General features: G+C 41.3%; 1 protein-coding gene and 1 pseudogene across 16 annotated transcripts in view; both read left to right on the forward strand.

Moving 5' to 3' along the window:
• ADAT1 (adenosine deaminase tRNA specific 1) overlaps positions 1-22,021 on the forward strand; it is a 116,963-nt gene that overhangs the window by 25,616 nt on the left and 69,326 nt on the right. For 10 of the 16 annotated variants that reach the window (XR_012518943.1, XR_012518941.1, XR_012518942.1 and 7 more), the window contains 3 exons: positions 2,528-2,656; positions 11,525-11,579; positions 13,616-13,743. Coding sequence is in view for 1 of the 16 variants with exons in the window: in XM_010332590.3 (XP_010330892.2) it covers positions 2,528-2,660 (133 nt within the window). In the remaining 15 variants the exon portion in view is untranslated. Of the gene's footprint in view, positions 1-2,527; positions 2,812-5,914; positions 9,748-11,524; positions 11,580-13,615; positions 13,744-18,148; positions 18,247-22,021 lie in introns of those variants that run through there. The other 6 variants (XR_012518937.1, XR_012518948.1, XR_012518944.1 and 3 more) reach the window with 6 other exon arrangements.
• LOC120361455 (large ribosomal subunit protein uL1 pseudogene) lies at positions 2,900-4,546 on the forward strand (annotated as a pseudogene).

Raw genomic sequence — 22,021 nt, forward strand, 5'->3', positions numbered from 1 at the left:
TGATTCCACCTCTAAATGGAGATCACTGTGGAAATGTGAGTGATCTAAGAGCTATATATTCTGTTACAAGTGTTACTCTCCTCTTTTCCTGTTGAATTTGCAGCTCTATGATTTAAATTGCTCTTCAAACAGGACTGTAGAGAACTCTAAAGTAGGTGGGTGCAGTGTCCTTCTGACAGTGACTACCTTAGGTCCAGTTACACAGGTGAAGAACACAGTTCCGGCATAACCGCCTTCATTTCAGACACCTGCCACAAGTTAAGGAGGGCCCCAAACCACCCATACTTCTGACCAACTGGCTACAAATTTAAGTGTCTCCACTCCCCTTCATGTTCAGTTATTCACTAGAATGTCTCTTAGAACTCAGAAAAGCACTATAGTTGCAATCAAAGTTTTATTATGAAAGAGACAGATCAGTACTGGCCCAAAGGAGAGAGAGATATAGTGAGATATGTGATGGTCCCAAAGGCAAAGCTTCCATGTCCTCAGGACACATCACCTTCCCAGCACATTGCTGTCCATCACCAACCAGGAATGTCACTCATATATCAGTATCCAAAGTTTTTCTTAGAGTTTCATTAGCTATTTTGATTTATTGAATTATTGGCCACATGATGTGATTGAACTTAATCTCCAACTCCTTCCTCTTATAAGAGGTCAAACTGATATCAAGTGTCTCAGTGCTCCAATTATTTACGTGGTTGATCTTTCCTCCATGGCGAGTATCATCCTGAAACTATCTCAGGGGACCATCATGAGTCACATGGTTAAACATAAACTCACAAAAGGTCAGAGATCCACCGTGAATGACAAATACACTTCCAGAAACTCCAAAGTTTAGAGGCTCCCGGGAAGTGGTGACAAAGACCACCCCAATCCTTCATTATATGACAGTGGGGAAGCTAAGGTGTAGCTGGAAACTTCTATATGAAGAGGCTGGCCACTTGTCATCACCATCCCTCATACTGAAGTGATGCATCTGTGGTCAGTTGACTTCTTTCTTTTCTGGAAAAATGAACCAAGCTGGAACTGAGTGGGTTTCTATATAGTCAGTGTGTCAGACAAGTCTGGATTTAGGTAAGGAGAGACCTTATTGTTTTGTTTTTGTTGTTCTTTGTTAGTTTTTGAGACAAAAATTCACTCTTGTTGCCCAGGCTGGAGTGCAATGGCTTCACCTCAGCTCACTGCAACCTCCGCCTCCTGGGTTCAAGTGATTCTCTTGCCTTAGCCTCTGGAGTAGCTGGGATCACAGGCACACACCACCACAGCTGGCTAATTTTTTGTATTTTTAGTAGAGACGAGGTTTCACCATGTCGGCCAGGCTGGTCTTGAACTCTAGACCACAGGTGACCCATCTGCCTCAGCCTCCCAAAGTGCTGGGGTTACAGGCATAAGCCACTGCTCCTGGCTTTTTTTTTTTTTTTTTTTTGAGATGGAGTAGCTAAAGCGATTAAGGGAATTCATTGCATGTGAACAAGAGCCTGGTTTGTAGTAGGGTTTTGATAACTGGTAGTTACCTTTTTTTTTTCTTGTTTTGAGATGGAGTCTCCCTCTGTTGCCAGGCTGAAGTGCAGTGGCACAGTCTTAGCTCACAGGAACCTCCCCTTCAAGTGATTCTCCTGCATCAGCCTCCTAAGTAGCTGGGACTACAGGTGCCTGCCACCGTGCCTGGCTATTTTGTATTTTTAGTAGACGCAGGGTTTCAAAATGCTGGCCAGGCTGGTCTTGAATCCTAACCTAAGGTGATCCACCCACCTCAGATTCCCAAGGTGCTGGGATTACAGGAGTGAGCCACTGTGCCTGGCCTAGAAAACTTAAACTGAAAAAGTAGACAATTATTTTTGTTTTATCTGATTCCACCAGAACCATTCAAACCTAGAATTCTGTTCATTCTCAACTGTTTTATTTCATGTTGCTTTCTCATGAATTCCCTACAGAGGAGACAGAGTTGCTCTAGAAAAGTGTCAAAGTCAAAATAAAGATGTTAAGACAAATCCCTAAATTTAATGTTTTATTTGGAATATAAGAACTGCAATTTAGAGCATACACAGACTTGGTGGTCTTCACTATGTCTGAAGAACAAAGAGAAGGTTAGAGGTTTTATTTTTCAAAAAAGAAATGTAACATATTATTCAAGAAAGTTGATTGTCATGAGTAAAGTATTGAGGAGCTGCCAAGTGACAGCTTTGGGTCAAACTATTCTTAAAGTCTTCAGCAGGTTGGCTGAGTAGCTTTTAGATAAAACTGGCCAGCGGTTTCAGCAGCCAGCCTTGCAGAGAATGCATTCTTGGAGCAATGTTATACGCACTGAGTGCTTTTTACTGCCCCTGGCTTCTCAGCTCTGTTTTAGTTGGGTATGACAAGAATAACATAGTTTGTATGATCAACTTTCACAAAAGCATACTGAACTCCTTCTGTTCCTAAGTCTCTCATTACAAGTCTGTCCAATTGGTTGCTCAGGTGTCTGGTGGCTACAGGGTGAGCTGTTCAGTGACAACCTGTGTATCTGGTGGTGTGTGTGCATTAGGGTGCAGAAGCTGGATACCTACCAGGAGTACAAGGAGGCTGCATCCTCTTACCAGGAAGCCTGGAGCACACTCCGGAAGCAGGCATTTGGAACCTGGATCAGAAACCCACCGGATTATCACCAGTTCAAGTGAGAAGGAAATGTTTGCTCTGGAAGCAGGACCCTTCATTCTGAACTGTCTTCCTCCATGCGGGACAAGTGTTAGCTTTTTTGATAGCTAAATCAGGGAACATCCTGAGCAGTGCATCTCTGTTGTGTAATACAGATGGAATCTGCAACTTAGAGCAAGCTATACTTGATTGAAGTAGCTCTCTGCTAAAATGGCATCTCACTAATGACCTTGCTATCTGACTTCCATTGTGTTTTATTGCTTCTCTAAAATATGAAATCAGAGTTTGGAGCATGATGCTTTAAAAGTCCTCTGCAGCACTCTGTTTTATGTATTCCTCCATTGATTCAGCAAATATTTATTGACCTGAAATGATGTTTGAATCTTACAGCTTTGCCTGGCATAGTGAATTTACGTTTTGTATTCCCAGCCTTTCTTCCTTCGAGGAGCCTTTCTTTTCCCATTCTTCAGTGATCCTCAGACTTGGCTGAGGCTAACCTTACTCCCTGGCTCTAGGAATAGCCTGTGAGCCAGCCCTGGACCACCCTGGAATTGTTCTCAGAGGTATCAGGAAAGGCTGTCTGTTTTGATCTGGAACTGTGAGAGTCACATAATCATGGGACTGCCGATGGCCATCTTTTCCTCATACATAGAGCAAGCCAGCAAATAATGAAGGCAACAAAGGACACAGCCAAGAGAATCAAAGATCTAGTAACACTGATTAGATACTTAAAGCCAGTGCCCGCCCTAGATGTCAGTTATGTGAGACAAATTCCTGTTGTTGTTTTGATTATGCCTGTTTGAGTTGGTTTTCTGACTTACAATTAAAAGAGTTCTGTCCAAAAATTCAAAAGGCAGCCAGGTGCAGTAGCTCATGCCTATAATCCCAGCACTTTGGGAGGCTGAGGCAGGCAGATTACTTGAGGTCAGGAGTTCAAGACCAGCCAACATAGTGAAACCCCATCTCTACTAAAAATACAAAATTAGCTGGGCATGGTGGCGCATGCCTGTAATCCCAGCTACTCGGGAGGCTGAGGCAGGAGAATTGCTTGAACCCACGAGGTGGAGGTTGCAGTGAGTGGCGATCACACCACTGCACTCCAGCCTGGGCGACAGAGCGAGACCCTAGGTTAAAAAAAAAAAGCCAAAAGGCCCTACAGCAAATCAGCAAGAGATCCAGCAGCCAATCCTGTTTGAACTAACATCTAATGTTTAACACTCAACTTCAGACCTTGAATGCTTAACTGAAAATGGAAGCTCCCCTCTTTTCCGGTTAGTGCGGTAGGAGAAGCCATGAGCAGCAAAGTCTCTTGCGACACCCCATACGAGGCAGTGTGGGAAGTCCTGCACGGGAACCAGTGCGAGCGCCGCAAGTTCCTGGAGACAGTGGAACTGCAGAACAGTTTGAACAACTATGGCCCCCAGAAGGACAAGCATTTCTCGGGCACCGTCAGGTTTAAGTCCACTCCTTGCCCCAAGTTCTCTGTGTGTGTCCTGGGGGACCAGCAGCACTGTGATCGGGCCAAAGCCATGGATATCCCCCACATGGACATCAAGGCACTGAAGAAACTCAACAAGAATAAAAAACTGGTCAAGAAGCTGGCCCAGAAGTATGACGCATTTTTGGCCTCAGAGTCTCTGATCAAGCAGCACTTAAAGCGGGGACCGTTTTAGCTGTGTATTTTGAAAAAGTTGTGTGCTCTTCAAAGAAAAAGCTACTTTTGCTGTGACTTTGGGTCCGAAGGGAAATGGGAGTCCTTTTCAGTCAGCAGGGACGACACCTGAGTCCTTTGCAGGCCTCTTGTCTGCCTCTGAGGGTGAAATGAGAGTGGTCCCTGTCATCAGGAGCCATGTCTGAAAGAATTATTCACATTTCCTACGAGAATGGACGTGTGAATTAGTGAAAGGTGTGTCTTCCTTTGGAGCATGGACGGGTTCAAAGCCCACCTCATACCACTAAGTATTTGGCTGAACACTACCAGTTGTGTATGAGGCCTGTGTTTGTGTTTTTTGTGTCACTGTTTGTGTGTGTCTGTGTTTCTGTCTCTATTCCTGAGCAGCAAATCTTTCTTCCTGTGGTAGCCTGTTACTCAGAACCGTGGATAAACCCCAGCACTCCTGAAAACATAATCCATATATGTTTGAAGAAATTTTTCTTGATGAGTGAGAGGGTGGTGATTGAAGCCAGCTCATTTCCCATTGACCACTGAGGCCAGATCTCTCAGGTTAGAAGCAAAGTTATAATTTGAACCATGCTAATGTCTTTTCATGTTGACTTCAATCCAGTCAAGCTGTCATTAAGCCATTGAAGTGTAACATTGGGCCTGAGGGAGGCAGTGCACCCTGTGGAATTAAAGGTCCGAAGATTTGGATTTGATTTCCAGCCCTCTGCCAGTCAGTCAGCCACGCAATTTCAAATGACAAGCCTTAGGCGAGTCCCTTGCTGTCTCTGTTTCCCGATTTCTTCACAGGGATTTATGTGGGCCTTAAGGCCCACTGGGAAAAGATCCCTCTTCCAGCTCAGTGCCTGCTTTCTTGATTTTACTTGTCAATCTGGACTTGAATACATCTATGGTTTTGGATTGACTCTATTACCTCTCCTACAAATTAACACACAAAATTGACAGTTGATTGACAAGATGAGAAGAAGTTTTCCAGAATTCAAATAGAACTTATTCCTTTCTTACTAAAAGAATGCTCAACTCAAGGGGACACAGATCACTCGTTTTGACTTCATGAGCTCTGGCACTTAGAGACAACTTTTTGAAAATACACAGCTAAAACTGTCCGTGCTTTGAATGCTAGACAAGTTTTTCAGAATATACAGCACTGCCACCCTATGTAATTATTGCATTAATGCCAGGCCCCATGAATAATGTACAGTACTAGAAATGCTTAATTATACATAGTACATTACACTAAAACATGCATAACTTATTAACAAGCATGCTTACAAGCAAGAACCCTAATCCCACAGAGGACTATAACACATAACAATCTAATTCCCCATTAAACTGTACAATGCATGGATATCATTCAGCAATGTAATTCATTAGCCGTACATGCGTACATTAAATCATTGATCAGACATAGCACATTCTAATTCTACAGTCCTCGCAACCATGGATATCCCCCTGCCTATTTGGTCTCTTAATCTACCAACCTCCATGAAACCAGCAACCTGCCCACATCTGCGGCTCTTCTTGCTCCGGGCCCATATAGACAGGGCTTGGTTATACTGAAACTATAACTTTTTTTTTTTTTTTTATCATCTCCAGATGAAAAAACATTTATTGAGACTTGGCCAAGCTCCCCTGACTAACAAGAGACAGCGGTAGGTTTTAAATTCATATTTATCGGATTCGGAAGCCCATGTTCTTCCCCAGCAACACACCACCCAGTATTGCTCCAAAATTCTACCGTCCTCCAGCTGTGCAGCCCAAAGGACAGGTCACTTGCCATCACCACAGATGTCTCACTGCTCTTCGGCACACATGACATCTGCCAAGCGTCACTCATACAGCACCAGGACCTGGGCCCAGACCCACGGACTCAGGAGGCACCAGGCCCAGACCCACAGACTCAGGAGGCACCAGGCCCAGACCCACGGACTCAGGAGGCACCAGGCCCAGACCCACGGACTCAGGAGGCACCTGTGGTCCTGGCCTGACTCCCATGGAAGCCACACCAGACTCCAGGAGGCTCAGCGGCCCCAGCCCAGCAGCTCCCATGCCCCCTCTGGCATTGGCCCAGAGAAGAGCAGGATCCCCAGGATGGCCAGGACAGGCAGCGCTACCTAAAGCCGACGGACGCGGCAGGGTAAACAGGTTACTCTTTGCCAGTTGTTGGCACTTTGGGGAATCTTTGCTGTTGAAAAGAGCCGGACCCATTGCTGCACTTAGTGAGGGGTGATCAGAAGCTGGTCCTGCCTGCTGTGCTCCCATCAGGATGCCAGGGTTCGTCCTCAAAGTGGGCTAGCTGGGGAAGGAAGCCAGAGGCTTACGTTTTAGTTGTGTATTTTGAAAAAGTGTGCTCTTCGAAGAAAAAGCTACTTTTGCTGTGACTTTGGGTCCGAAGGGAAATGGGAGTCCTTTTCAGTCAGCAGGGACGACACCTGAGTCCTTTGCAGGCCTCTTGTCTGCCTCTGAGGGTGAAATAAGAGTGGTCCCTGTCATCATGAGCCATGTCTGAAAGAAATATTCACATTTCCTACGAGAATGGACGTGTGAATTAGCGAAAGGTGTGTCTTCCTTTGGAGCATGGACGGGTTCAAAGCCCACCTCATACCACTAAGTATTTGACTGAACACTACCAGTTGTGTGTGAGGCCTGTGTTTGTGTGTTTTTTGTGTCACTGTGTGTGTGTGTGTGTGTCTGTGTTTCTGTCGCCATTCCTGAGCAGCAAATCTTTCTTCCTGTGGTAGCATGTTACTTAGAACCGTGGATAAACCCCAGCACTCCTGAAAACACAATCCATGTATGTTTGAAGAAATTTTTCTTGATGAGTGAGAGGGTGGTGATTGAAGCCAGCTCATTTCCCATTGACCACTGAGGCAAGATCTCTCAGGTAGAAGCAAAATGAGAATTTGAAACAGGCAAATTCTCCTCAGAGACAAGGGGCCAAAGACTGGGCCGATGGAATCTAATGTCATTTCATGTTGACTTCAATCCAGTCAAGCTCTCATTAAGCCATTGAAGTGTAACATTGGGCCTGGGGGAGGAAGTGCACCCTGTGGAATTAGAGGTCCGAAGATTTGAATTTGATTTCCAGCTCTCTGCCAGTCAGTCAGCCACGCACTTTCAAGTGACAAGCCTTAGGCGAGTCTGTTTCTGTCTCTGTTTCCCGATTTCTTCACAGGGATTTATGTGGGCCTTAAGGCCCACTGGGAAAAGATCCCTCTTCCAGCTCAGTGCCTGCTTTCTTGATTTTACTTGTCAATCTGGACTTGAATACATCTATGGTTTTGGATTGACTCTATTACCTCTCCTAGAAATTAACACACAAAATTGACAGTTGATTGACAAGATGAGAAGGAGTTTTCCAGAATTCACATAGAACTTAATCCTTTCTTACTAAAAGAATGCTCAACTCAAGGGGACACAGATCACTCGTTTTGACTTCATGAGCTATGGCACTTAGAGACAACTTTTTGAAAATACACAGCGAAAAATGTCCGTGCTTTGAATGCTAGACAAGTTTTTCATAATACACAGCTAAAACGGTCCCCGCTTTAAGTGCTTTAACTACCAGTTGTGTGTTAGTCTTGTGTTTGTGGGTTTTTTGTGTCACTGTGTGCTTTAGCACTTAAAGCGTGGACCGTTTTAGCATTGTATTTTGAAATAGTTGTGTGCTCTTCAAAGAAAAAGCTACTTTTTCTGTGACTTTGGGTCCGAGGGGAAATGGGAGATATAGTTAAGAGAGCAGTCAGTTCTGAAACTACCTTCAGAAGGTGATTACTGAATCTTGTGGATTCTCTGCAAGTTTGAGGAAGGGCACACAGTGAGAGAGGATAAATAAGGTCACAGAGAAAGTGACTGTTTCAAAGAAAGCAAAGACCCAGAATGAGGATGAAGATGAGGGCAGGGTAAATCGCAATGACATTTAAAATTTTTTGCCAGTTAGCACCTCAAAAGGCATCTCAGTCTGAGCTCTGCAGAAGGGACGTGTTTGCAACTCATTGTGAGTCCTCTGGGTGAATCACTGACTGTGCCTATGAACAGGACCAACTGGCCAAAACTGTGAATTCTGATGACCACCACTATTGTTAGGCTGAACCCTTGTTAAACAGGATAGTGGTTTTCAGTACCAGCTAAAAGAATTTTAAAATGTTGACCATTTATATTATTTAAGTAATGTGCTACCATTTATAGTCATTTATACTACATTAATATACCATTTATATCACATATGCCATTAAGTAAAATAAAGTCAACATTTATATTACTGAAGCAATGTGCTATAGAAACCGTAAAGGGGTTAACATTAAATTGATGGCTCTCTAGTGCAGTCCAGAATCACCTGTAGGGCTTGTTGGGCCACAGATTGCTGGTTTCCACTCAGAGTTTCTTATTCAGTAGGTCTGGGTGGGGTCTGAGAATTTGCATTTATAATAAGTTCTCAGACACAACTGATGCTGCTGGTTCAGGAACCACAATATGAGAACTATGGTTAAGCCTCACGCCACAGCATTCCTATAACAAGAGCCACCTTTGCTAATTCAGGGTAACTTGTTGGCTACAAACTGTAACCATAGGCAACTTCTTTAGCAATATAAACCTCTAGATAAAAGAAACACTCGACAATCATAATAGAAACATATATGGTCAATGAAATATCTTTTTTCCAAATGGGAACAGGTGTCTTACAGCCTCAAAAGAATATTTTCACCTAGACTGCACTAAAATAACAAGATAAATCTGAAACTAAAACTTAAAAAGGCCTTTATGAACGGAAACACTTTGACACCTCAGGTAAAGGGCTACATATTTCCCTCTCTATTTTCATATCTTAGCTTTAAGATAAAATGACATTGTCATTTTACTTATAATAGGAGAACCTACGAATAGGAGAACTTAAATAACATTGTCATTTAACTTAAAATAGAACAACCTAGAAACTTGATTCCTGCTTATTAGTGCAAACCAAAGGGGTTATTTCCAAATATTTTCAGTTTAGTTTTTGTTCATGTGTCATATAAATGATTTAAAAGCCAGGTTTCGGGGGAAGCTGTCATCAATGTGTTTAATAGCTGCTGCCTCAGCATCCATGTTCAGACCTGGCCTAAGTTGTCTGAAGCCCAGTCTCACTGTATCCCCTCCGATCTGGGTAACCCTCCCCCTCCCCGAGTGGTTGTGATGTGGCCCATTTGTTCTTCATCCCACTGAGTCAGAACCCACCCATCATACAGCTGCTGGTCATGATAAAACCTAATGGTCAACACCAGAGCCCTGTAAATAAGCCCAGCTCCACGTGTTCTCTTAAATCAGCAAAGCCACACCCTCACGGGAAAGCCCGAGAAGAAAGCTTCAGGCCCTCCCTCTGCTCTCTGGTTCCTCACGGCCTTCAGACTGCCCCTCGGGCTCCAGACGCTCCCCGACCTTCTCCAGGATGTGTAAGTTAGAGATTTCTTCTGTTCCTGTGTTTTGGCGTTGCCTCTTCCTTGTGCCTTACCTGACTGGCACCCCAGAGCCTGCCTTTCCTCCTGGCCAGGGCTCTCCTGGAGATGGGCTGGTTTCTGGCCTCCTTTAAAGAGAGACCTCAAGACCAAATTAGAGAGAAACCTAAATAAATAAATCACAACAGAAAGCTTGGTTGTTTACTTAAAATCCATATTTATAACATAAAATGTGTTTATGCTAGATTTAGAACACACTAGGCCTGTTCTAGCTCTAAATTGCACTGCTATCTTGTAGTATGCAGTTATTCCTCATTTTATTTTCCACTTGAAGTCGTTGTATTTCCTCAGTTTATAAACACCTTGAATTCTTTAGCTGAAAAGACAGGGTAACTTGATAGGGCATCCCCCTTAGGAACCATAACCCCCAATGCAGAACAAATTAAATGTGCAAAACTGTGAGCACCATGTCCTATGTTATTAAAGACAGAATATAATGCTGAAAGGCAAGAAAGTCTTTTTGAAGAAGTTTAAAGGAGTAGAAGAACGGACAGATGAACTGGAAATGGAAAAATCAGTTTTGCTTTCCTTTAGGAGTAAGCCCCTTTGGAAACTAGCTGGTAAATGTCACAGTCCCTTTAGATGGCAAGGTTAGTGAATACTAAGAAAACACTAGGGTGCAAGTGTTCATCACGCAAAGCACACCTGTAATATCTCATCTGATCTCTCAGTGACCCTATAAGAAACAAGAGACATTTTCAGATGACGAGATTGGGCTTCAGGGTGAAATTAGGAGACTGGTAAGACTCACAGAGAGAGTCAGTGGTGGAACGGAGTTCAGATCTACATTCTTCCAACTGCAAGCACAGGGCATTTTCCACTAATCAGTGCACTAACCCAAGAAATCTAATTTTTCCAAACATTTAAAATGATGCTACGGCCATTTGAGTAAAACCACTTTTGGCCTCTACTTCTGATTCCTCATTACCAGCCTACCATTGTTTATCTGATATGGGCAGCAGAATTAAGATGTAATGAAGTCTAACAGAACCCCTCATTATCTGTGTAGATACAGTAGTAACAGAGATGGTGATATCGTTTGAATGTTTGGGCCCTTCAAATCTCATGTTGAAATGTGATCCCCAGTGTTGGAGGTAGGGCCTGCTGGGAGGGAGGTGTTGGCTCATCGGGCAGATCCTTCATGAATGGCTTGGTGCCCTCCTCACGGTAATGGCTGAATTCCTGCTCTCTTCACTCACTGAGATCTGGTTGTCAAAGTGTGATACTGCCCCCGTCTCTCTCTTGCTTCCTCTCTATGTTAGGTGCCAGCTCCCCCTTGCCTTCTGCCATGGTTGTAAGCTCCCTGAGGTCTCACAAGAAGCAGATGCTGGTGCCATGCTTCTTGGATAGTCTGTACAACCATGAGTCTAATCACCCTCATTTCCCTATAAATTACCCAGCCTCAGGTATCCTTTTATTACAGCAATGCAAATTGGACTAATACAGATGAGAGATAAAGTATTAATTTAGAAGATGTTTATATGTGTATATATATATATACATATATATATATATATATATATATATATATGTATATATGTATATATGTTTAACATTCTCACTGAGACTGGGAGGTGTTAGAGACACATAATTGAAAACAAAATCTCCTCCCAACCAAGAAAACTTCTTCAAGAAGGTAGAAGAGAAAGAAATACTATTTATTACACTTTAATTTCTGGGGTACATGTGCAGAACGTGCATTTTTGTTACATAGGTATCCACATGTCTTGGTGCTTTGCTGCATCTGATCCTCCCATCAACTACACTAGGTATTTCTCGTGTTATCCCTTCCCAATCCCCGAACCCCTGCCTGTTCCTCCCCACCCATCCCCCACCACTGACAAGCCCCAGTGTGTGATGTTCCCCTCCCTATGTCCATGTGACCTCATTGTTCACCATCCACTTATATTTTAGAAAAAATTATTATGTTTTAAGTTCTGCAATACATGTGCAGATCATGTAGGCTTGTTCAATAGGTATACACACACCATGGTGGTTGTTACTTCATCCATTGCCCCATCATCTACATTAGGTATTTCTCCTAATGCTATCCCTCTCCAATTCGCCCACACCCTGCTATTCCTCCCCTAGCCCCTCAATCCCTGGGCCCCAGTGTGTGATGTTCCCCCACCTGTGTCTGTGTGTTGTCATTATTCAACACCCACTTATGAGTGAGAACATGCAATGTTGGGTTTTCTGTTCTTGTGTCAGTTTGCTGAGAATGATGGTTTTCAGCTTCATCCATGTTCCAGTAAAGGACATGAAGTTATCTTTTATGGCTGCACAGTATTCCATGGTGTATATGTGACATTTTTCCTCGTCCAGGCTATCATTTGGGTTAGTTCAGTCTTTGCTATTGTAAACAGTACCACAATAAACATACATGTACACGTGTCTTTATAATTGAAAGTGTTATAATCCTTTGGGAACATATCCAATAATGGGATTCCTGGGTCAAACGATATTCCTATGTCTAGATCCTGAAGGAATCACCACACTGTCTTCCACAATGGTTGAACAATTTACACTCTCAACAGCAGTGTAAAAGCATTCCTGTTTCTCCACATTGTCTCCAGCATCTGTTGTCTCCAGATTTTTTAATGATTGCCATTCTAATTGGCATGAGATGGTATCTCAAAGTGGTTTTGATATGCATTTCTCTAGTTATCAGTGATGATGAGCTTTTTTTTCATGTTTGTTGGCTGCATGAATGTCTTCTTTTGAAAAGTGTCTCTTCATCTCTGTCACAAAATTTTTTGCCCATTCTTTTGGTTGCCAGTTCACTCTAATGCTAATTTCTTTTGTGTGCAGAAGTTCTTAAGTTTACTTAGATCTCATTTGTCTGTTTTGGCTTCTGTTGTCATTGCTTTTGCTGTTTTAGTCATGAAGTCCTTGCCTATGCTTATGTCCAGAATGGTATTGCCTAGGTTTTTTACGGTGTTAGGTCTTATGTTTAAATCTTGAATCCATCCGGAGTTGATTTTTATATAAGGTGCAAGGAAGGGATCCAGTTTCAGCTTTCTGCATATGGCTAGCCAGTTTTCCAACACCATTTGTTACCTAGGCTATCCTTTCCCCATGGCTTGTTTTTGTCAGGTTTGTCAAAGATCAGACAGTTGTAGCTGTGTGGTGTTACTTTCGAGGCCTCTGTTCTGTCCCGTTGGTCTATATATCTGTTTTGGTACCAGTACCACGGTGTTTTTATTACTGTGACCTTGTAGTACAGTTTGAAGTCAGGTAGTATGATGTCTCCATAATTCTGTGCTTAGGATTGTCTTGGCTATGTAGGTTCTCTTTTGGTTCCGTATAAAGCTTAAGGTGTTTATTTTCCAATTCTGTGAAGAAAGTCATTGGTAGCTTATGGGGATAGCATTGGCTATGTAAATTATTTTGGGCAGTATGGCCATTTTCACAATATCGATTCCTCCTGACCATGAGCATGAAATGTTTTTATATCTGTTTCTGTCCTCTCTTATTTTCTGAAGCAGTGGTTTGTCCTTCTTTTTGAAGAGGTCCTTCACATGTTTTGTTAGTTATATTTCTAGGTATTTTATTCTCTTTGTAGCAACTGTGAATGGGAGGTCACTCATGATTTGGCTCTCTGTGTGTCTGTTGCTGATGTATAGGAATGCTCATAATTTTTGCACATTGATTTTGTATCCTGAGACTTTGCTGAAGTTGCTTATCAACTTAAGGAGATTTGGGCTGAGACAATGGGGTCTTTTAAATATACAATCATGTCATCTGCAAATAGAGACAATTTGACTTCCTCTTTTTCTAATTGAATAACCTTTATTTCTTTTAGCATGAAACCAGAGTGATATGCACTTCTCAGGAAATCAGCTCAGCAGTTGCAAAGACAGAAAAAGAAAAAAAAACCCTCACCTTTTTATATAACAAGCAGATACAACCTTTAACATACAAATTCTCAAGGTAAGCAATAACTTGTCCTCAAGGGGACTTTACAGTCCCATTTGTCACACACCTTTCATTTTAAATTTTCTTAGTAATTGGGGTAACCATCTCCGTTAGACAATTGGCTTTTCCAAAGAAAAAATAAACTTCTTATGTCTTTATAAAAGGAGGTTGTCTTGCAACTTGGAGTAAGATACCTGTGGAACTTACCCTCCCAGCCTCCTACTGAACCTGAGAAATAGAGGTGTTATCTTCCTTGATAATTTTCAAAGTGATGATTCCCAAGCTTTCAGAACAGCATCCTTGGGTCTTAAAACTAATGAGACTAAGGTATCTTTTAAGAATATTTACATACATTTCAAAATGACAAAGATGTACAAGCTTTCTAAAATAAACACCCTAAGCGAAAGGTGCTTCTTTTCTTATTTTTAACATGGAGAATATATGAGTCAGTTAGTAATTATAGGCTTCCTAACAAAATACTAAAGATTGGGTAACTTAAACAACAGATATTTATTTCCTTACTGTTCTTGAGGCCGAAAGTCCAAGATGAAGGTGCTAGTGGGGTTGACTTTTGGTGAGACTGCTCTTCCTATCTTGGAGACAGTTACCTTTTCACTCCCTCCCATGTGGCCTTTCCCCCATGCACAGGGAGAGACATCTCTTGTGTCTCTTTCTCCTATTAGAAGAACACCAGTCATATCATACTGAAGCCCAATCCTTGTCATCTCATCTAACCTTAATTAACTCTTTAAAGGCCCTCTCTTCCAATAAAGTCACACTGGAGGGTAGGACTTCCACATGCAAATTTCGTGTGGGGCACAATTCAGTCCTTTACATAGAGTTGAGCTTCTTATTTTTAGTTGGCCTTTGTCCTTATGGGGATAACAAGCCAGGCTGAGTCCTTCTCATCACGGGGCATGTATTAGAAGGAGAGATGATGAAAAGCAAGTCCATTTATCACTTACAAGTAATAATCAAGGAAAGAAACAGTGATGAGTGAAGGCCCTTGGCTCAAGGATGAGAAGATACCTGTGAGCTCCTGGTTAGCCAGGCAGTAAATCAAGCATTCCTGATGATTTGGAAAGAATGGATCTAGAAAAACCAATTCATGGAAGCAGAATCATCTAGATAGTCAGTGATATAACTAAGTTGTATGTACTATTTAGGCCATCAATCAATAATTTATCAACATTCCACTTACATATTAACTCATTTGTTTATGCACTCAACATTTAATCACCCCTAGATTCATTGTACACATCAGTATGGCTGAAAACTACCCAGATAATTTTTTCTTTCCTGCAATCATTTACTACCACTGTAGATTTTATGAAACTATTAATTAGGTTTGAACTTAGATTTCAATTTCAAGCTGTTGTCATGTTGATTTTACACAGAGTTATGAGGTGACATGACAGAATTCTCTTCCTACCAGTACAGTTCACAAAACCCATGAAACATTTATGTGGCTTGAAGCATCATATGTGCTCAGTTTATGGTGAGAAAACAGTTATCTGCATTTCTTCCCAGTTTTAAAAAACGACCATCAACTAATTGAAAAAGCATAACTCACTCAAAATAACTGAAAGACGGTCTGGATAAATGTGCAAGATTATGTAGTCTGATAACATCCACAGATAGATGGTAAACTTACATCGAAGGAGTTTGGGATGAGTCTTCACTCATGAAGTACTGAGTTTCAGAACTCAGTACTTCACCCTTCTCAATTTATGGCCATTCTGTTGGTAGGGTGGATTTTCATCACTGGAGGCAGATGTTACACTGCTCCTCCCCTCAGGCAATCTGGCTTAGAGGAAGGCAAGTGAAGGCCAGATGAGACTGAGCCTGCACCCAGCTCCCCATGCCCATCCAACCCTCTGATTCTCTACCCTGTGCATCTTGAAGTCAAGTTAGGTATGTTTTAATGACTGAGTCATATTTGAAAGAGATGAAAGAGATGATGTCATTGTGCATTTGTTAAACCAAGTTTCAGACATGATTAACATGGGCCCTGGACACCAAGCATGGGTGAATCATTTTAATCTCAGGAAGACAGGTTTTGTACTGTATTCTGTATTAGGCAGAATGAGAAAGTAGAGAGATTGGAGAGTCCTAGATAAGCTGATAGAGAATGGGTAGGACCCCACTGGCACCTTCTCACCCTTCTCCTGACCAGCAGACTGCTGGTTAACCCCAACTTTGGTCTCACCTAGCTTCCCACGTGGTTCATCCGTAGCAGTGGGGCACAATGCATTATCTGCTGAAACATAAAGAAAATGCTGATGCATTTTACATTTATTTCCTCAAGTCAGTTGAGCTTTCCCCTAAAATACGGTCACATTATTAATTACTTTAAATCTTGGCTTTGACACATATTATGTGTAACATTGAGTAAGTAATTTAACTTTTCTACGTCTCATTCCCTCATCTGTAAAATGAGGTTGACAATAGTGGCCCCTGAGGGTGGTTGGTGAGAATATTAAATAAACCAATATATGTAAACCTCCTAGAACGATGCCTAGTGCATAACAAATACTTCATAAGAAGATTCTTTGTTATTTTATTTTCCACAAGTTATTGGGGTACAGGTGGTATTTGGTTACATGAGTAAATTCTTTAGTAATGTGTGAGATCCTAGTGCACCCATCACCTGAGCAGTATACACGGCATTGTATTTGTTGCTTTTGTCCCTTGTGCCTCCCCCCTCCACCAAGTCATCGAAGTCCACTGTGTCATTCTTAAGCCTTTGTGTACTCATAGCTTAATTCCTGCATATCAGTGAGAACATACAATATTTGGTTTTCCATTCTTGAGTCGCTTCACTTAGAATAAGTCACCAATCTCATCTAGGTTATGGCAAATGCTGCTAATTTATTCCTTTTTTGGCTGAGTAGTATTCCATCATGTATGTGTATGCCAGTTTCTTTATCCACTCATTTATTGATGGGTATTTGGGTTGGTCCCATGATTTTGCAGTTGTGAATTGTGTTGCTATAGACATGCATGTGCAAGTATCTTTTTTCAAATAATGACTTTTTTTCTGAGTAGACATCCAGTAGTGGTATTGCTTGATGAAATGGTAATTCTACTTTTAGTTCTTTAAGGAACTCCACCCTGTTTTCCATAGTGGCTGTACTAGTTTATATTTCTTCTAGCAGTGTAGAAGTGTTCTCTAATTGCCACAACCATGCCAACATCTACTGTTGTTGTTGTTGTTTTAAAATTCTTTGATTATGGCCATTCTTGCAGGAGTAAGGTGGTAGGTATTGCATTGTTGTTTTGATTTACATTTCCCACATCATTAGTGATGTTGAGCATTTTTTAAATTGTTTGCTAGCCATTTGTATGTCTTCTTTGGAGAATTGTCTATTCGTGTCTTAGCCCACTTTTGGATGGGGTTGGTTGATTTTTTTCTTTTTTCTTTTTCTTTTTTTTTTCTTTTTTTTTTTTTTGAGACGGAGTTTCGCCCTTGTTACCCAGGCTGGAGTGCAATGGCGCAATCTCGGCTCACCGCAACCTCCGCCTCCTGGGCTCAGGCAATTCTCCTGCCTCAGCCTCCTGAGTAGCTGGGATTACAGGCACGTGCCACCATGCCCAGCTAATTTTTTGCACTTTTAGTAGAGACGGGATTTCACCATGTTGACCAGGATGGTCTCGATCTCTCGACCTCATGATCCACCCGCCTCAGCCTCCCAAAGTGCTGGGATTACAGGCTTGAGCCACCGCGCCCGGCTGGTTGATTTTTTCTTACTGATTTGTTTGAGTTTGTTGTAGATTCTGGATATGAGTCCTTTGTCAGAAGTATATATTGTGAACATTTTCTCTCACTCTGTGAGTTAACTGTTTATTCTGCTGACTGTTATTTGTGCCATGCAAAAGCTCTTTAGCTTTTTATCTCCCAGCTATTTATCTTTGTTTATATTGCAATTGCGTTTGGGTTTTTAGTCATAAAATCTTTGCCTAAGCCAATGCCTAAAAGGGTTCTTCCAGTGTTATCTTCTGGAATTTTTATAGTTTCAGGTCTTAGGTTTAAGACTTTAATCTGTCCTGAGTTGATTTTTGTATAAGGTGAGAGATGAGGATTCAGCTTTATTCTCCTACATGTGGCTGGCCAATTATCCCAGCACCATTTGTTGAAAAGGGTGTCCTTTCTCCACTTGATGTTTTTGCTTGCTTTACTGAAGATCAGTTGGCTGTATTTGGGTTTATTTCTGGATTTTCTATTCTGTTCCCATTGATCTATGTGCCTGTTTTTATACCAGTACCATGCTGTTTTGGTGACCATGGCCTTATAGTTTGAAATCAGGAAGTGTGATGCCTCCAGATTTGTTCCTTTTACTTAGTCGTGCTTTGGCTATGTTGGCTCTTGTTTGTTTCCATATGAATTTTAGAACTGCTTTTCTTGAACTCCCAACCTCAGGTGATCCACCCGCCTTGGCCTCCAAAGTGCTCGGATTACAGGCATGAGTCACCACACCCGGCCTTAGAACTATTTTTCTAACTCTGTGAAGAATGATGGTAAAATTTTGATGGGAATTGCATCGTGTTTGTACATTGCATGTATTTGTACATTGCAGTATGCTCATTTTTACAATATTGATTCTACCCATCCAGGACCATGTGATGTGTTTTCATTTGTTTGCATCATCTATGTTTTCTTTATTCAGTGTTAGGTAGTTTTCCTACTAGAGGTCTGTCCACCCTTCTTTTGTTAGATATATTGCTAAGGATTATTGTTTCTTCTTTTTTTTTTTTTTTTTTTTTTTTTTTTGGCAGCAATTGTGAAAGGGTTTGAGTTCTTGATCTGGTTCTCCATTTTGTCACTGTTGGTGTATAGAAGAGCTGATTTGTGTACATTAATCTTATATTGGGAAATTTGCTAAATTCTTTTATCAGTTCTATGAGCTTTCTGGAGGAGTCCTTTGAGTTTTCAAGGTAGATGATCATATTGTTAGCAAACAGAGTCAGTTTGACTTCCTCTTTACCTGTTTGGATGCCCTTTATTTCTTTCATTTGTCTGATTGCCCTGGCTAGGATTTTCAGTACTATGTGGAAGAGGAATGGTGAGAGTGGCCATCCGTGTCTTGTTTCCATTCTCAGGGGGAATGCTTTCAACTTTTCCCCATTCAGTATTATGTTGGCTGTGGGTATGGCATAGATGGCCTTTATTAAATTAAGGTATGTCCCTTGTGTAACGATTTTGCTGAAGGTTTTAATCAGAAAATGATGCTGGATTTTGTTAAATGCTTGTTCTGCGTCTATTGAGATGATCATATAATATTTGTCTTTAATTCTGTTAATGTGGTACAGCACATTTATTGACTTGCTTATGTTACCCCATCCCTGCATCCCTGATATGAGTCACTTGATCATGGTGGATTATCTGTTTGATATGTTTGATTTGCTTAGCAAGCATTTTATTAAGAATTTTAGCATGTATCTTTATCAAAGACATTGCTCTGTAGTTTTCTTTTTAGTTGTGTCCTTTCCTGGCTTTGGTAATAGGGTGATGCTGGCTTCATAGAATGAATTAAGGAGGGTTCCTTCTTTCTCTGTCTTGTGGAATAGTGTCAAAAGGATTGCTGCCAATTCTTCTTTGAATATCTGGTAGGATTCTGTGGTGAATCCATCTGCTTCTGAACTTCTTTTTATTGTTGGTATTTTTAAATTACCATTTCAGTCTTGCTACTTGTTATTAGTTTGTTTGGGGCATCTAATTCTTTCTGATTGAAGCTAAGAGGGCTGTATTTTCCCAGGAATTCATCCATCTCTTCTAGCTTTTCTAGTTTATTTCTGTCAAGGTGTTCATAATAGCCTTGAGTGATCTTTAGTATTTCAGTGGTGTGAGTTGTGATATCTTCTGTTGTGCTTCTCAGTTAGGTTATTGGGATGTTTCTCTCTTCTCTTGGGTAATTTTGCTAATGGTCTACCCGTTTTATTTATCTTTTCAAAGAACCAGCTTTTTGTTTCATTTGTCTTTTGTATTTTTGTTAGTTTGTTTCCATTACATTTAGTCTGGTATTGGCTATTTCCTTTCTTCTGGGTTTGGGTTTGGTTTGTTATGTTTTTCCTCTCATTCCTTGAGGCACGACCTTAGATTGTCTGTTTGAGCTCTTTCAGACTTTTTGATGTAGATGTTAAGGGCTATGAAGTTTTCTGTTAGCACCTCCTTAGTCGTAGCTCAGAGGTTTGAATAGTTTGTGTAATTTAAATATGTCATTGAGTTTGATAAATTTTTACATTTCTATCTCAATTTGCTTTTGGACCCAGTGCTCTTTCAGGAGCAGGTTATTTAATTTCCATGTATTTGTGTGGTGTTGAAGGTTCCTTTTGGAGTTTATTTCCAGTTTTATTCCACTGTTGGTATGATAGAGTGCTTGATATAATTTCAGTTGTCTGAAACTTCCTGAGGGTCGTTTTATGGCCTATCATATGGTCTATACTGGAGAAAGTTCCATGAATTGTTGAATAGAATGTGTATTCTGTGGTTGTTGGATGAAGTGTTCTGTATATATCTGTTAAGTCTATTTATTCCAAGGTATAGTTTAAATCCATTGTATCTTTCTTGACTTTCTGTCTTGATGACCTGTCTAGTGCTGTCAGTGGAGTATTGAAGTCCCCCACTATTATGGTGTTGCTGTCTACCTCATTTCTTAGGTCTGTTAGTAATTGTCTTATAAATTTGGGAACTCCAGTGTTAGCTGCATATATGTTTAGGATCGTGGTATTTTCCTGTTGGACAAGGCCTTTTACCATTATATAATATCTCTCTTTGTCTGTCTTAACTGCTGTTGCTTTAAAGTTTGTTTTGTCTGATCTAAGAACAATTATCCCTGCTCAGTTTGGTGTCCTTTTGTATGAAATGCCTTTTTCCAGCCTTTTACTTTAAGTTTCTGTGAGTCCTTATGTGTTAGGCAAGGCTCCTGAAGGCAGCAGATGGTTGGTGAGTTCTTACCCATTTTGCAGTTCTGTATCTTTTAAGTGGAGCATTTAGGCCATTTACATTTGATGTCAGTATTGAAATGTGAGGTATCATTGCAGTCATCATGCCCTTTGTTGCCTGCATACTTTGTGTTGTTTTGTTTTGTTTTTGCTTTTTACCTTGTATTTTTGTTTTATTGGTTTTGTGTGATTTATGCGTTAAAGAGATTCTGTTTGCATGTGATTCCAGGATTTTGTTTCAAGATTTAGAGCTCCTTTTATAGCGGTTCTTGTAGTGGTGGTTTGGTAATGGTGAATTCTGTCAGTGTGTGTTTGTCTGAAAATGACTGTATCTTTCCTTCTTAAATAATGCTTAGTTTCACTGGATGCAAAATTCTTGGCTGCTAACTGTTTTGTTTGAGGAGGCTGAAGATAGGGCACCAATCCCTTCTAGCTTGTAGGGTTTATGCAGGTAAATCTGCTTTTAATCGGGTAAATTTTGTTTTACAGGTTACCTGGTGATTCTGTCTCACAGCTCTTAAGAGTCTTTCTTTCCTCTTAACTTTGGATAATTTGATGGCAATATGCCTAGGCAAAGACCTTTTTGTGATGAATTTCCCAGGTCTTCTTCATGCTTCTTGTATTTGCATGCCTAGGTCTCTATCTAGGCCAGGGAAGTTTTCCTCAGTTATTTCCCTAAATATGTTTTCCAAACTTTTTTTTTTTTTTTTTTTTTTTTGAGACGGAGTTTCGGTCTTTTTACCCAGGCTGGAGTGCAATGGCGCGATCTTGGCTCACCGCAACCTCCGCCTCCTGGGTTCTGGCAATTCTCCTGCCTCAGCCTCCTGAGTAGCTGGGATTACAGGCACGTGCCACCATGCCCAGCTGATTTTTTGTATTTTTAGTAGAGACGAGGTTTCACCATGTTGACTAGGATGGTCTCAATCTCTTGACCTTGTGATCCACCCTTCTCGGCCTCCCAAAGTGCTGGGATTACAGGCTTGAGCCACCGCGCCCGGCCTTTTTAAAATTTTTTTTTTTTTTTTTTTTTTTTTTTTTTTTTTTGAGACGGAGTCTTGCTCTGTCACCCAGGCTGGAGTGCAATGGCACAATCTCGGTTCACTGCAACCTCTGCCTCCAAGGTTCAAGCGATTCTCCTGCCTCAGCCTCTCGAGTAGCTGGGGTTAAAGGCACCGCCACCATGACCAGCTAATTTTGTATTTTTAGTAGAGGCAGGGTTTCACCATGTTGGCCAGGCTGGTCTTGAACTGCTGATCTCAGGTGATCCATCTGCCCTGGCCTCTCAAAGTGCTGGGATTACAGGCGTGCGCCACCACACCCAGCCTTTAAGCTTTTTTTTTTTTTTTTTTTT

This window comes from Saimiri boliviensis, chromosome 1 (assembly GCF_048565385.1).
Source record: "Saimiri boliviensis isolate mSaiBol1 chromosome 1, mSaiBol1.pri, whole genome shotgun sequence".
In the NCBI taxonomy this organism is placed as follows: domain Eukaryota; kingdom Metazoa; phylum Chordata; class Mammalia; order Primates; family Cebidae; genus Saimiri; species Saimiri boliviensis.